The 14,039-nt window shown below is 45.5% G+C and overlaps 1 protein-coding gene across 1 annotated transcript; it reads left to right on the top strand.

The window, feature by feature from the left end:
- The first annotated feature begins 615 nt into the window (after positions 1-615).
- pipox (pipecolic acid oxidase) lies at positions 616-10,047 on the top strand. The gene is made up of 8 exons (XM_068745559.1): positions 616-726; positions 2,010-2,158; positions 3,663-3,876; positions 4,469-4,651; positions 6,424-6,576; positions 7,216-7,365; positions 8,254-8,329; positions 9,849-10,047. Exons 1-8 carry the CDS (start codon positions 616-618, stop codon positions 9,977-9,979), a joined length of 1,167 nt encoding a protein of 388 aa, XP_068601660.1. The 3' UTR covers positions 9,980-10,047.
- Positions 10,048-14,039: the final 3,992 nt, after the last annotated feature.

Genomic DNA, 14,039 nt, shown 5'->3' with positions numbered 1-14,039 from the left:
GATTTATACAAAAAAAATACATTCGTTCATCTCGGGATCTTGTACTGCTCCGTCCAGCGTGTTCGAATGAAGTGCTGGGGGAGGGGAAGCAGGAAATGGGCCAAAACCATAGGACGGCAAGCCAGGAGGGACAAAATACTCCAAATCATAAACACCCCGAGATGTACATTATAACAAATGAAATAAAAAACGTGTGTAATTATAATAAGGGAAACAAGACAAGTACATTACTAGAAAATAAATAAATCCCCTTTATGCAGGATTTAACTGCATCCATATTTACTCCGTTACACTTATTCCAGCGTCCGACGGACGCTACAATATGCCCCTGATTTTGTCTGTCAGGCATTCACATCTTGTCTGTTGTTGTCCGAACAGGCGCTGAACAGCGTTCATTAACGTTTTCAATCATATTCAATCAATTTAATCCCAAACAGTTACTAATCAGTCGATGTACACGCATGAAGTATTCTCGCGATGCGCCTCGCAGCTCATCCTCGGGGACGGAAAGCTCAGCTCCCCACATCGGTTTAAAAGGGCGTGTTGTCTCCAGCGTATGGAGAATAGAAGCAGTAACTTCACAGAGCTGTGGACTTTGTGCGACCCACGTCCAGAATGTCCGCCACGACGGAGTTCGACTGCATCGTGATCGGGGCTGGGGTCCAGGGTTCATTCACCGCCTATCAGCTGGCAAGGAGCAGCAAGACCACCCTCCTGTTGGAGCAGGTATGTGGGCAGGGGTCTGCAAGCTGGACAGCAGCTTCAGACACACAGACGTGTCCCTGGGACAGTAAGACGTGTAGCCGTGTCCATGGGAAAGTGAGACATGTCCCTGGGACAGTGAGACGTGTAGCCGTGTCCATGGGAAAGTGAGACACATCCCTGGGACAGTGAGACGTGTCCCTGAGACAGTGAGCCGTGTCACCGTGTCCCTGGGACAGTGAGACGTGTAGCAGTGTCCATGGGAAAGTGAGACATGTCCCTGGGACAGTGAGACGTGTCCCTGAGACAGTAAGACGTGTAGCCGTGTCCCTAGGACAGTGAGACGTGTAGCCGTGTCCCTAGGACAGTGAGCCGTGTAGCCGTGTCCCTGAGACAGTGAGGCGTGTAGCCGTGTCCCTGGGACAGTGAGCCGTGTAGCCGTGTCCCTGAGACAGTGAGGCGTGTAGCCGTGTCCCTGGGACAGTGAGCCGTGTAGCCGTGTCCCTGGGACAGTGAGCCGTGTAGCCGTGTCCCTGGGACAGTGAGCCGTGTAGCCGTGTCCCTGGGACAGTGAGCCGTGTAGCCGTGTCCCTGGGACAGTGAGCCGTGTAGCCGTGTCCCTGAGACAGTGAGACATGTCGACATGAAGGTATTAAAGTCATGGCTGCTGCTACAGCTGTACGTTCTTGCTTAACCAGTTAACACTCGGCAAACAGGCAGTTCACACCCAGGGCCAATTTCAAATTAGTCACCAATTGACCTTTCCGTGCCACCATAAATAATTAGTAATAATGGCCAACTGAAGAAGCCAAAAAAGGAATGACTGACCTCTTGGCAGTTCCATCCTCAGCATCCTTCTGATATAGTCCCTGTCTCTCCTCTGGACATGTCCAAACCATCGAAGTCTGGTCTCTCTGACCTTGTCTCCAAAACGTCTAACCTTCACTGTCCCTCTCATTGTCTCATTTCTAATCCTATCCAACCTGGTCACCCCCAAGGAGAACCTCAGCATATTTTAAAAACTCTCTACAGCTACCTCTCCTAGACACTTCCATCCAGCTAACCTCTTTTCCTGTATACACTTCTGCAGTTCCTGGTTCTACTGCCAGGTCTCCTTATCTCCTTTTCTTCCAGAAAAAAACAATCCCCACAAGAAAACAACTGAAATGCAAATGAATAATACAAATAAACATCTACCTTGCTCTGTCGAAGCCATTAAACTGACATTGAGTGCAAGAGCAAGTGAAGTCAAAAGCAGATTACTTATTAAAAATTACCCCACCGATTGATGCATTCATCTCTTCCAGTTTGTCCTGCCGCACAGCAGAGGAAGCTCCCATGGCCAGACTCGCATAATACGGAAGGCCTATGAGCAGTACTTCTACTGTCACATGATGGAGGAGTGCTACAAGCTGTGGGCTCAACTGGAAAAGGAGACAGGTGTACAATTGTACAGGTAAGCTGTACAGCAGCAACACAGTGGCAACCCATAAAACGGAACACGAGAGAGTTGTCACCGCTTCTCTGCCTTTAATTGTGCAAGAGGGTCTTTTTTCATCTCACTAAACCACTGATTTTCATTTGCACATTGGGGAGGACTTTTTTGTGCTTGGAAATGTGGCATTAAACTGTGAGCAGCCTTCTAGTAGCTCTGTGTGTTCTCAGCACCAGACGGCTGAATAACTTAATTTTATTATTCGTGTCTCAGGGTAATAGTTTATGGCACCAAGCCGTGTCATGTTTCCAAGAATCAGTGCGTCTCCCTGTCCCCTGTGCACCCCTTCAGAGCTTTGACTGATGGGTCCACAGCTGAAGGCCACCTGTGCCCTTGGGCTGGCATTACATGTCTGCATCACAATGAGAAATGTTCAGATGAGGCTGTGCGAACAGGGCACAGAGAGAGCGAGAGAGACAGAGAGAGAGAGAGAGACTCAATGTGCCTAAGAGGAGCGGAGAAACTCTGCGCTCTGAGGGAGCGTCTCCCCACTGTCATCCTACGGAGGAAGCTCATTTCAGCCGCTTGTACCCGTGACCCTGGTCTTTGGGTCCAAAGTTCGTAACCACAGGCGAGGGTAGGAGCAGATATCGACCGGTAAATGGAGAGCTTCACCTTTGGTCTCAACTTCCTCGTCACCTTGACGGATCGGCGCAGTCTATCGCTGTCTGTCTCCCGCTCCATAAAGCGTCTCGTTCACAGTTTTTACCACACACTAAAACATTTTTGCCCATTTTTGCCGGAACATTACCACCAAAAATAAACTTTATGCAGAGAAAATGCCGTAGAGCGTGGACGGGCAGACACGGGGACTCACGCACGCATGTGCACGCAGAACGTGAGCGATTTCTTCCAGACGTGTTTCAGGAGGTGATTACAGATCTACCCAAACTACGAAGCATTGATTAGCTGTTTTGGGTTGATAAGGACCCCAAATCACCATAGTAGTGTAGAAACGTGGGGGAAGTGAGTTTTTCCCTTTAATAATGAGACACAAAATCAACAAAAAACACTTTACAAAATAGTCTTGAATTGTTTTGCGTTTTAGTGAGTGAAAAAAAAGACCAAAGCATGACATTGTTGGTGGAAAACCCCTTGTTGGCAATCACAGAGATGGTACAAAAGATGTGTATTGACAAAAACCTTGAAATGTGCGGTGCATCACGTCAACCTCACGGCGTACGCATGTTTCTACAGCTGTTGGCCCTTTGGCGACACCTAAAGGTGACGCTGGGAAACTGTTCTATTAAATAAATGTCACATACCACATCAGATGGGCCCTAGCCTGTTCCTACCATGTTAGATATGTGTCATGTTTTATATGTCATTAATACAAAGTGGATAGAAAAGAAGCATCTGAAAGTGTCCTACGGATTGTAAGCGTGCATGTATGAATATTTCTACTCGGCATCGCTTGATGTTCATCGTAGAAATATCTAACGCCTCCACTGATATCCGTCCACAGACAAACGGGACATCTGGTGATGGGACCCGAGAACAGTCGGAGTTACCAGATGATAAAGAACACCATGCAGAGGAACAATGCTCCTATGGTGCTTCTGAATAAAGAGAACTTCAGCCAGCACGTGCCTCATGTTAATTTGCGTGAAGGAGATGGAGCACTGGTGGACGTAGATGGAGGGATTGTGTATGCTGACCGTACGCTGAAGACTGTACAGGTACATCACAGATCAGCTGCTGGAGTCGGAGCCCGTTGTGTGATCCCCTTTAGGGTATGGTGTGGATCTCTGTGGTTACAGCAAACCGGGACAGGAATGCGTCCATGATATCGCAGTGAATTTTGAGGTCGAGTATTGCGATGCAGATAATATTAAGGTGAACTCGTACTCTCTCAGAGAAGAGATCAATCAACCTGTTTCATCAAAGACAAACGTGTTTCAGCTTCAATCCCTGGTGGAGGGGGCCGGACTTTTATTTTTTTGCTATTATTTTTATATGGCGTCATCACATTTTGAGACTTACAACTACTACTGTACCTTCGGCTTTTCCCGTGAGGGGTCGCCACAGCAACCCAACTTTCTCCACTTCACCCTGTCCTTTGCATCGTCCTCCCTCACTACGTCCATGTATCTTCTCCGAGGTCGACCTCTAGCCCTGTTCCCTAGCGGTTGCATCCTCAGTGTCCTTCTACCGATATAGTCCCCGTCTCTCCTCTGGACATGCCCAAAGCGTCTTGTTACCAATCAATCAAAATCACCAGTCAAATGCTGCCGAGGGATCATTGACACGTTCTGTCCTTTGGTTTCCCAGGGACAGTTTCTGAAGTTGGGTGGGGTTATACGAGACAAGGAGACTGTGACGGACATCAAGCCCGGCCCTGTAGTGACGGTTTCGACGCCTGCTGGAGTTTACCGAGCCAAAGGTTTGGTGATCACTGCTGGACCCTGGTCCAATAAAGTGCTGGCTCACATTGGACTGCAGCTGCCACTACAGGTATTCATGTTATCTTATATATGACATCTGGACTAAGGCGGGGTAGTATACTGCGACTCAGAGAGGATTTTGAACTAGTCTTAGTCTGACCCATCACCCAGGACCTGATTAGCATGGAAGACCCTAATGGGAGCATAAGCTTCCGATAACAGAGTCCCTGGGATCATTCGGGCACTCAGACTCCCCCACCGCGATAAGGTGGCAGTTCAAGGGGGAGCCCCTATGAGAGAATTAAAAGCAAGGACCATGACGTCGCCTGGCATGGAGCCAGGCGCATGTCGGGGGCGTTGGGGCTCGTATGTGAGCGCCTGGTGGCAGAGTCTCTGTCCGCGGGGCTCAGACAAGCTCAGCCCAACCTCCGGTGGACTCACCATCCACTGAGGATGGTGCAAAAAGCATCAAATGTTGTCAGGCTCTCATCGGATGCAGAGTATTTCATTCGAGCTACCAGCATCCATTACAGACAGGGTTAAACAACTCAAAATGGGAATGGCATTTAAAATAGTCAATGCAGCTCTGCCCCCAATCCCTGCATACCTGAATAAACACATCCACAGATTTAGTGACACCCACTGCCACAACACTAGAGGGAGCTCAAACAACAACCTGATTACCCCCTCCTACAGGACTAACATGGATAAATCATCTTTTTACAATACTGGCCCCCCAAAGGTGGAACTGTTCGATGGCCTCATTCAAAACAACCCTGAAAATTCCCCTTTCAGGGGGGGCGGATCAATCCGCCTCCCCCTTACCTTGCCCCCATTCCCCCCCTTTTCTCCACCTACGTTGTACATATTGTGTCTTTTTAATTTATTGTTATTTTGCATCAATGGAGTAATTTATTTTTTGTATTTTTATTTGTATTGTTAAATGTCTATGAATTATGTACGAAGGACTTTCAACGGAAACGAGACCGCAAGGGCTTTTTTGAAATGCTCCTCTTAGACAGGATGTTTGACTGTACTTGTACTGTAATACATTCTACTGTGTGACTGTACTTGTACTGCTCTAACATTACAATACATATATTCATCATCATCTAGAGCCATAAAGCCGTCACAAATACTACATAGGATTCAGGTATCAGTCATGTTTGAGCATCAACGGTTTAGATTTGCAACTTCTGAAGGAAGCTGATAAGAACCACAAAAATACATGAGCTAAGAGACACAAGTCATGAGGTATGAACACTAAAGTTCATTTCTTTGATTCCAACCACTTTGTTTTTGAGAGAAGAAAAACGATTGATGCATGTATGTATACCATCACGTGTGTGTGTGTGTATGTATATATACACGTGTATGTATATACCATTTGCAATTTGTTTACTACATAATTCCATGTTTTTTCATCATAATAATGAAAATCCAAATGAAAACAAAGATGAAGAGAAAGCATTGAATGGCAAGTAGAAATGGAACAGAAAGCCTTTATTGTCATTGCATAGTGGATAAGTCTTCCCACGTTTGCATATACATTTACATTTAAATCAAAAATCACCAACATCAAATGAAATAATGGCCATCATCAGGTTGCAGAGGCTCCATCAGCAACGTGAAACACCTGAATGGAATGGATCAAATCTGGCTATGCCCCAAACACCTCGTTGAAGAACGCTCCTTCACCTTCACTTACACACAAACTATGCGCCGTTTATCCAGGAAAATGGAGTTTAACTCATGCCAACAAAAAGCATTTTGGTGCATTTAGGATATCTCAATGCTGTACGTTTGAGTGCACTGATGGTTAACCTTGGTTCGTAACTGCAGGTGGTGAAGCTCAACGTGTGCTACTGGAAAGAGAAGGTTCCAGGGACATATCAACTGAAGAATGGTTTCCCCTGCTTCTCAGTGACTGAAAGCCCGGAGACTAAAGTGCTGATCTACGGCTTCCCGTCCAATGAGTATCCAGGCCTGATGAAGGCACGTCCCACTCGTTCACTCGTTCACCGTCCAGTGTCTTTCAGGAAGAGAACTGAAGTGACAAACAGTAGAATGTTCACACAATGCAGCACTGAATTAGGAGTCTGTTTTACTCTTCACGCTTTCGTTTGCTTTAAGATCTTCTTGTTACTTGACCTCTTCTGAGTGGACTCAGTGAACAATCTGTGGTTTGGGATGTTCTCAGTCGAGGTTTTTCTTTTTCGACGCAGAACCTGGTCTCAATTTCTTGCAATTGCTTCCTCTAAATTGTTTGATGTGCTAATTCTAACACATCGTCCAGCTGGTGATGTAATAAAGCCAGTGACAGCGCCGGCACCAGCTCATTTAGGAGCATCAGGTGAGGCTAGTGGATAAAACACGGGTGAATAGTTATTGCATCAGATGATGTGCAATAATTAGTCCGCCAGAACATTTGTGTTGCTTAGAATCTTCAGGGCACCTGAAGGCATCAGTCCAGCCCCTAACCCCTGTCAAGACTGGGGTGTGTCTGGTACAAACTGATGGGTGTACCATGGGAGGCCTGACAGATGCAGGGGTCTGGGTAGATGGGGTAGGATGCTAATGGAATGGTGCAACATGAACTGAGTGATGGATGTGAGGTTTTCATTCTGTGTGCAGATATGCTTCCATGCGGGTAAAGAGACCGATCCAGACCAGAGAGACCTGCAGACAGACAGGTCTGACATTGACATCCTCAAGGCCTACATCGCCCGCTGTTTCCCCGGCCTGGTCCCAGAACCTGTTGTGGTGGAAAGCTGCTTGTACACGGTCTGCATCAATACAAAACGGTCGTGTTGGGATTCCAACCAAATACAGCAAAGATATTTTATGTGTGCGGATCATCAGGAAACATTGGAAAAGCGTTTACTGAAACATTTATATGAATGTTCAGCTAATGTTGAAGAACGGGATCCGACTACCCTGCTGTGTGAGATCAACAACCTGTCTGGTTGGCTGCCAAATCCTAAACTGATTTAAAGCATTTTCATTTATTACAATCACTTTACTGGTACAGCAGACCTGCGTGTGTGTGTGTGTGTGTGCCGCCGCTTTGACTACAGACACACTGAAGGAAGCTGTGCTGCAGGAAAACAGGATTTCTGTGACCTCGTCTCATCCTGACAGCGGGAGTTTTGTTCCATTACCAGTGACGGAGGATAATGATAAGAGAATGGAATGTTAAATTGAAGCTCGCTACAGTTGTGCTGAAGAGTCACCTTTTGTCTGAGGTCATTACGTATTCTATCGTAGACCTGTCGTGCAGATGGAGACGTTCCAGCACCACAAAGATGGGGACAGCTCCAGAGTCCACAAAGCAACACAAGGAGGGAGACCGTCTGAGTCAGATGGTTCCCGTGACGATCCACAATTACTTTCTTCTCCATATAACATATAACAATGTTTAGGTTATTCATTTCAAATCTGAGTCCTTTTCTCCAACAATGTGGATCGTCATGGAAACCATCTGACTCAGATCTGTCTTCCTCCTTGCACATTCAGGGGGGGGGGGGGGGGGGGGAGTAGAGGAAATGAAATCCTGTCGTATCAAACTGCAGAAAGATTTAACATTGTGACTGATCGACCGATTGATTGATTGATGTTCAATCAGTATATCACACTTACAGCCCCGATTTGTGCTGCATGCTGTTTCTGCAGCTAACGCCAGACTATGACTTTGTGCTAGACTACCACCCAGAGCACGGCAACATCGTGATCGGAGCTGGATTCTCAGGTAAACGCAAATTAGTTCTGGGACGGCTGAAGTACCATGAACGTTTATTTAAAAATGGCCACCAGAAGGATGATGCCAGCAGGTTCAGGTGAAAAACTAAATCCCGGAGTTACCTTCCAAGTGTCACTCACAAAGTCTGCTTCTGAAAAAAAGCTCCCTGTCCCTGCAGCAGATCAGTTTCGGCACAGGTTTTTATTAGAAAGGGACGTTTTTCCAGCGTACTTGCGTACAAAATACACTGTAAAAACGGAGACTGCAGCAAACTGAGCAAGAGAAGCCAAAGTGGACTCCAATCTGTGAAGAGTATGCTTTCCCCGCAACCCAAAACCAGTTCAAGTGACGACCACTAGAACAGCGTGATCCGATCTGAGGGTAGAACCACCACTGGCCAAACAGCACACCCACAACACACCCACCATCGCCAGCAGCCCCGAGAGGAGGGGCGGGGATCTCCGCGCTCCTCGTCTCGCACTGGAGCCGCTTTTTACGCGCGACCTTGTTCTTTCCGTCACTACCCAAAGCTCGTCACCACAGGCGAGGGTAGGAATGGAGATCGACCGGTAAACGGAGAGCTTCGGCTTTCGGCTCAGCTTCCTGGTCACCGTGACGGAGAAGAGAGCGCAGACTGAGGGACGCACACACGCATTTTCCCCTCCTGACGTCAGAAGGGGAAAATGTGCACAAGCCGACAGGGATTCCTTCCAGACTTGTTTCAGGAGGTGATTACAGACTACGAAGGATTGACTTGATGGTTTATGTTTTGGGTTGATAAGGGAGCGCTAGCTTCCCTCGTTGGATGGTTTACTTCAAACATTCATGGCTTGATCATCATAAAAGTTCTAGTCTCACCTCGTTCTCCAGATGCAACAATCCACTACGTGTGACTGTAGCCCTCACCTCAGTCTTGAACTTGACAATGATGCTCAGAGATGTTGTTAGAGTTCCTCCACCTCCTCTCCAGCAGCACATTTAGAAGCTGAAAGTTATATTGGGGAGGTTCACATGGCTTTACAACAGCAAATAAAATGTTTCCATTCCCGCTCCTTCAGCATTTGCCATCAAAGCCCAACACGAGAGCTATAGCGCAAGTACTAGGGCGTTGCTATGGCTACATGGTCCCCCTGTGGGCCCAGCCATCTATTGAGGTTTTCTATTCTCATCTCTGACCGGATGGAAATTTAAAAAGCCAAACTGTCAGAACGAAGCATTTATACTTCAAAGCTGGACTGAATCCACAGGAGACCGCGAACCTTTGTCGGTCGGCGATTCCTCCAGACCTGCTGACATTTACGATTCGCTGCTTTGACCTCAGCAACACAGATGGGCCGTTTTAGAAATAAAATGCTTCCATATCACTCCTTGTCTCCTGAGCAAGTCGTATTCATTTAGCATTAGCTCCTTGTGCATTTCAGTGATGCATGTATCTACTCATGTGAGGCTTGAGCCTTGACTCAGACAGGAGACACAGGCTAATCAGCAGCAGGTGGTTTTTGTGCTTACTTGCGCCTTCTCTTCTTAGGTCACGGTTTCAAGTTTGGACCGGTCGTTGGCAAGATTCTGCGTGACCTCATCCTGGGAGAAATGCCCTCCCACGACCTTTCACCTTTCAAAATCAGTCGCTTCCAGGGAAAGACCACATCAGCTTTATAAAACCAGGACTGGCTCCTCACAGAATCTCCAGACTACATATAAATTGTAATTGCCACTGTAAAGTAGCATGGTAATTTTCTTCTGCTTTACTTGATGTCATCAGCTGTGGAACATTCAAGTGACACCAAACCAATCAATGTGTCCGTTTGCAGTTATCCAAATAAATTACTCTTCGACAGTAAGCCCAACTCGGGGGAATATATTGGAGAAAAGGTTATTTTGCTTCCTGAAAACTCACTGCAACAAATTCCATCAAATTCAATGCATGTGGCCAATAATGAAACTCACTGAATTACTGAAACGCAGCAGGATTTGTGATGACGATGATGATGAAACAGGGCCATCTTTAACCAGAATTTTATATACGCAAGTCCTCGTCTCTGTTTCCTAAAGCCTGAAACCAAAAGCCTGTCAGAATGAGTCTCCTCCATTATGTAGAAAAAGCAAAATAAAATCAACACATTTGAACTAAATTGCCACTTGTGGCTTTAAGTCTTATCTTTATTAGTTATTATAGATAAAGCCTTGGAGCATAACACTTTCACCCCCTCCAATTACCAGGACAAAACAGAGTTTGGTGCTCTTCCAGAGATTCGCAGGGTCGCTGCTGTCAACACTTAACAGCAGCTTTTCTTTTTCGTTTAATCTCTGAGGCCTCATCAAAGAAAAGCAAATCCAAACTCCACATTGAAGTCGAAACGCAAAAACACGGACTGAGACACATTTGAATAAATCCAGTTCAAGAGATTTCAAAACAATCGCCATTGTTTATTTACAATATATTAAACTGCATTGCAAAATGTATAACAAGTGGTCAATTTGTTCAATAATGACAATAAAAATGAACTATTTTCAAAGCTAATCAGAATCATACACATATCCAAATATAAATACTGTGTGCAGCCTGCAATGCTAGGCCTGCTTTTCCTGTTGAAGACCCTAACCACAGACCCGTTCATCAGGGTTAATAAAGTCCAAACACATTCCACACGTGACAACTGCATGGAGATAAAAAGAACAGAGTACAAAAAGCATGTATAGCAGAACCACCACGACGACGGCCTAAAATGTATTCATGTCTGCAATGCAAACCTTCAACACATTTCATAAATCCCAGACAGATGAACAAGGCCGTGATGAACCTCTGCACCAATAAGAAAGCAGCATCCTGCTTTCTTATTGGTGCAGAGGTGGTTATAGAGGACATAGTGTGAGTTAATGGTTGCGTTCCAGTTCAAATATGCAATGATGCCTTCAGGTACAAAGTGCTATTCTAGATCTTTTAATCCTCAAACCCATGGGAAAAACAAACAGACAAAAAACTATTCCTTTTAATGATCTGCTTGCTGGAATTTCGATCAACTTCGATGCTCATTTCTGCAGCAAATAAAAACATCCTGACGATGGCGACGCTATTGGCTTGATCTGTTTATTATTGTTTATAAAAAAGTGGACTTTTTTTATAATTGCAAATCTTGAACAGTGTTATGATAAATTCCCGGTGTACAACACCACATGCCTTCCTGGCTGCTATCAGAGTACAGGCTTGCATAGTATTTACACCACGTGCGATGTCAAACTGCATAGTTTGTAGATTTTGTGTATTAGAGAAATGCACAGATGAAAATAAGATTAGCAGGACTTTCATTATGTGTGTCCCAGTAACATGGTGGTTGAGGAGGTTGGAGGGGGACATGCTTTAACTTTAAAGTGTTTTAAAGTTGGGTGAAAACAATAGCGAAGCAGAAGGTAAAACACACTCAGGTGTCAAAAATAATTTCATGAGACAGCTGATGAGGTGGTCCAACGTCAAGATCAAGTTGTGTTCACGCTGATCCAGGATGATTCCTACAGAGCCGAGTGAGCAACAGGCCTGCCTTACGCCACTCCCTGCCACGATGACGATCAAACTTGGATCAGGAAGAATTCAGACGTTCATACACCTACCTTGACTAGGTCTGTCCTAAATGGGGGGGCAGTGAATACCGAATAACAATGTAGCCTTTTCAGCTAACCCAGATAGCCACATGCTCCTCCCCCAGGATCCTTTTAGTCACCTCCTCAGCTCAGCTCCTCCCAGCAACTATTAATGTCACTCTGTCCGTCTTTGAACTTAACGGGGATTTAAACCGTCCTTTAAAATAGGAGGTAAAGACCCATTTCAGCTTCTGGGACGTGGACGCATTAAGGAGAGTGTTGATGATCCATAGAGACCATAGAGGAAGTCTGCTGGTACTGGGACACCTAATGGTTGCCACAGTAAATGCTGAGTATGGAGTAAACAGTATGTTAGTGTGTAATCTTGAAGCTAGGCTAATGCAAAGCTTGAGAAAACGAGCTAGCCATGCATGTTTGAGACCATTAGAGAAGTCGTTCGTATGAACATGGGGAAGGGGTGAAATGCAATATGGCACCTCAGGAGGTGGAGGGGTCCTCCACTTATTGGAAGGCTGGCAGAGCAATCCCCTGCAGGCCATGCACTTAAGTATCCTTGAGCAAGACATTTGCTTCCAGGGCACCATAAGGGATTTTTATTACATTAAGTTAGCGCAAATTTATATTTATTAGCTTTTATATGAAGGAAAAAAGCCTACTAGCCACTTTTATACAACCCTGGTCTACTGAAGTTAACGCTCGTCAGACTGAACAGGAAGTGTTGTGAACAAGCTAGCCGTTAACGGCATCAGTGTGTTCTCACTGTGCTACAAGCTACTTCTGATAGCAATTTTGCAAAGGAACACCATTTAAAAACTAGACGTTCATCACCAGGTGAAGCTAATTTAGAACCATGTCATGTGATGGCACCTCTAGCTTCATCCAATGAAGGCCAAGAGATGTCTGAATGGTCAAAACACATGTCCCCAAAGGGGATAAAAAACAAAAAAGACACCATGACATTGGTTTTGGTCTTGTTGACAATCAAGATGTCGAATAACACCAGCTTCACCTTTAACAGACTGGTTGAGGATACCATCGGTTTAGTGGTTTTTGTGACAAATCAAGAACCAAAGTCAAGTAAATTCCCTTTGGAAGAGGAAAGCACATCAAAGTAAAGGCACAGAAAGCATGTGAATGAAAAGCACAAGGAAAACTGCTCTGGAAAGTATGTCAAGTCAAGCCAAAGTTAAAATAAGACCATATTTCTCAGAACCAAACTTAAAACTCAGAGGAATTCAACTGCATTACAAAATAAACCCAAGAGACATCAAAAACAAAGGATTCAAAGGCTTCACTTTCACCAGTAAAGCAATCCTGAAAAAAAACCTAAACTAAAGTATCCCGGCAAACCGCTGATGTGAATACGGTGAAAGAGTATTCAGTGTTCAGTACAGCACTTCATGAAATACGGCGGCTATAGAGAAGCGAGCAGCGGACGAGTCCACTGAAACGAAACGGCATTTGTCCCAAGGAGGTTAGAAGGCTGGGACTATTCGCGGGACTCGGGTGGCAATAAGTAAAACAGTGCACATAGATATTTGAACGTTTTGGCATTACATTGCTAGTGTGGAAATACATATTATTGTGGTGCACTTAATATACCGAAGAGAGGAAGAGTGACAGAGAAAGAAAAACAATCAAATCTTGTAGTTCTTCAGAGTGAGAGTCTAACAGACCATAAGGGCTCCCAAAAACACCTGTGAGGATCTGGCAAAGGAACGTCTGACATGTCCTCGTGAGGGTTCGAATGTGCATTTGTATCACGCTAACCTTATTGTGGGTAAAGCTTGCATGCGAGACAGTGGTGACATGACAACCAGGATGCATCTGAGATGGTGAATGACGACAGCAAGGATGCTGTTTCATCAGGCCTGCCCTCACCCATCATACTGCTGCATATCTGTATCAAGAGTAGCTAGAGCTAAGGGTTGCCCTGCCATCGTTCCCCTCTTCCTCCTCTTCATCTGAAAGGCCGTAGCTCCGGGGGCCAGGGGGGCTGCAGCAGAAAAGAACAAGAAGCTGGTGTTATCAAAAGGCAGTAACAGGCGTAATAGCTCAGCGCTTGTGTCCAAACAGTGCAAGTTAAAGTGTAATAATCACGTCAAAAAAATCTGTGGCATTA

The sequence above is a fragment of the Brachionichthys hirsutus genome, chromosome 11 (genome assembly GCF_040956055.1).
Source record: "Brachionichthys hirsutus isolate HB-005 chromosome 11, CSIRO-AGI_Bhir_v1, whole genome shotgun sequence".
NCBI lineage: Eukaryota > Metazoa > Chordata > Actinopteri > Lophiiformes > Brachionichthyidae > Brachionichthys > Brachionichthys hirsutus.
This window is presented reverse-complemented; position numbering and strand designations above follow the sequence as displayed.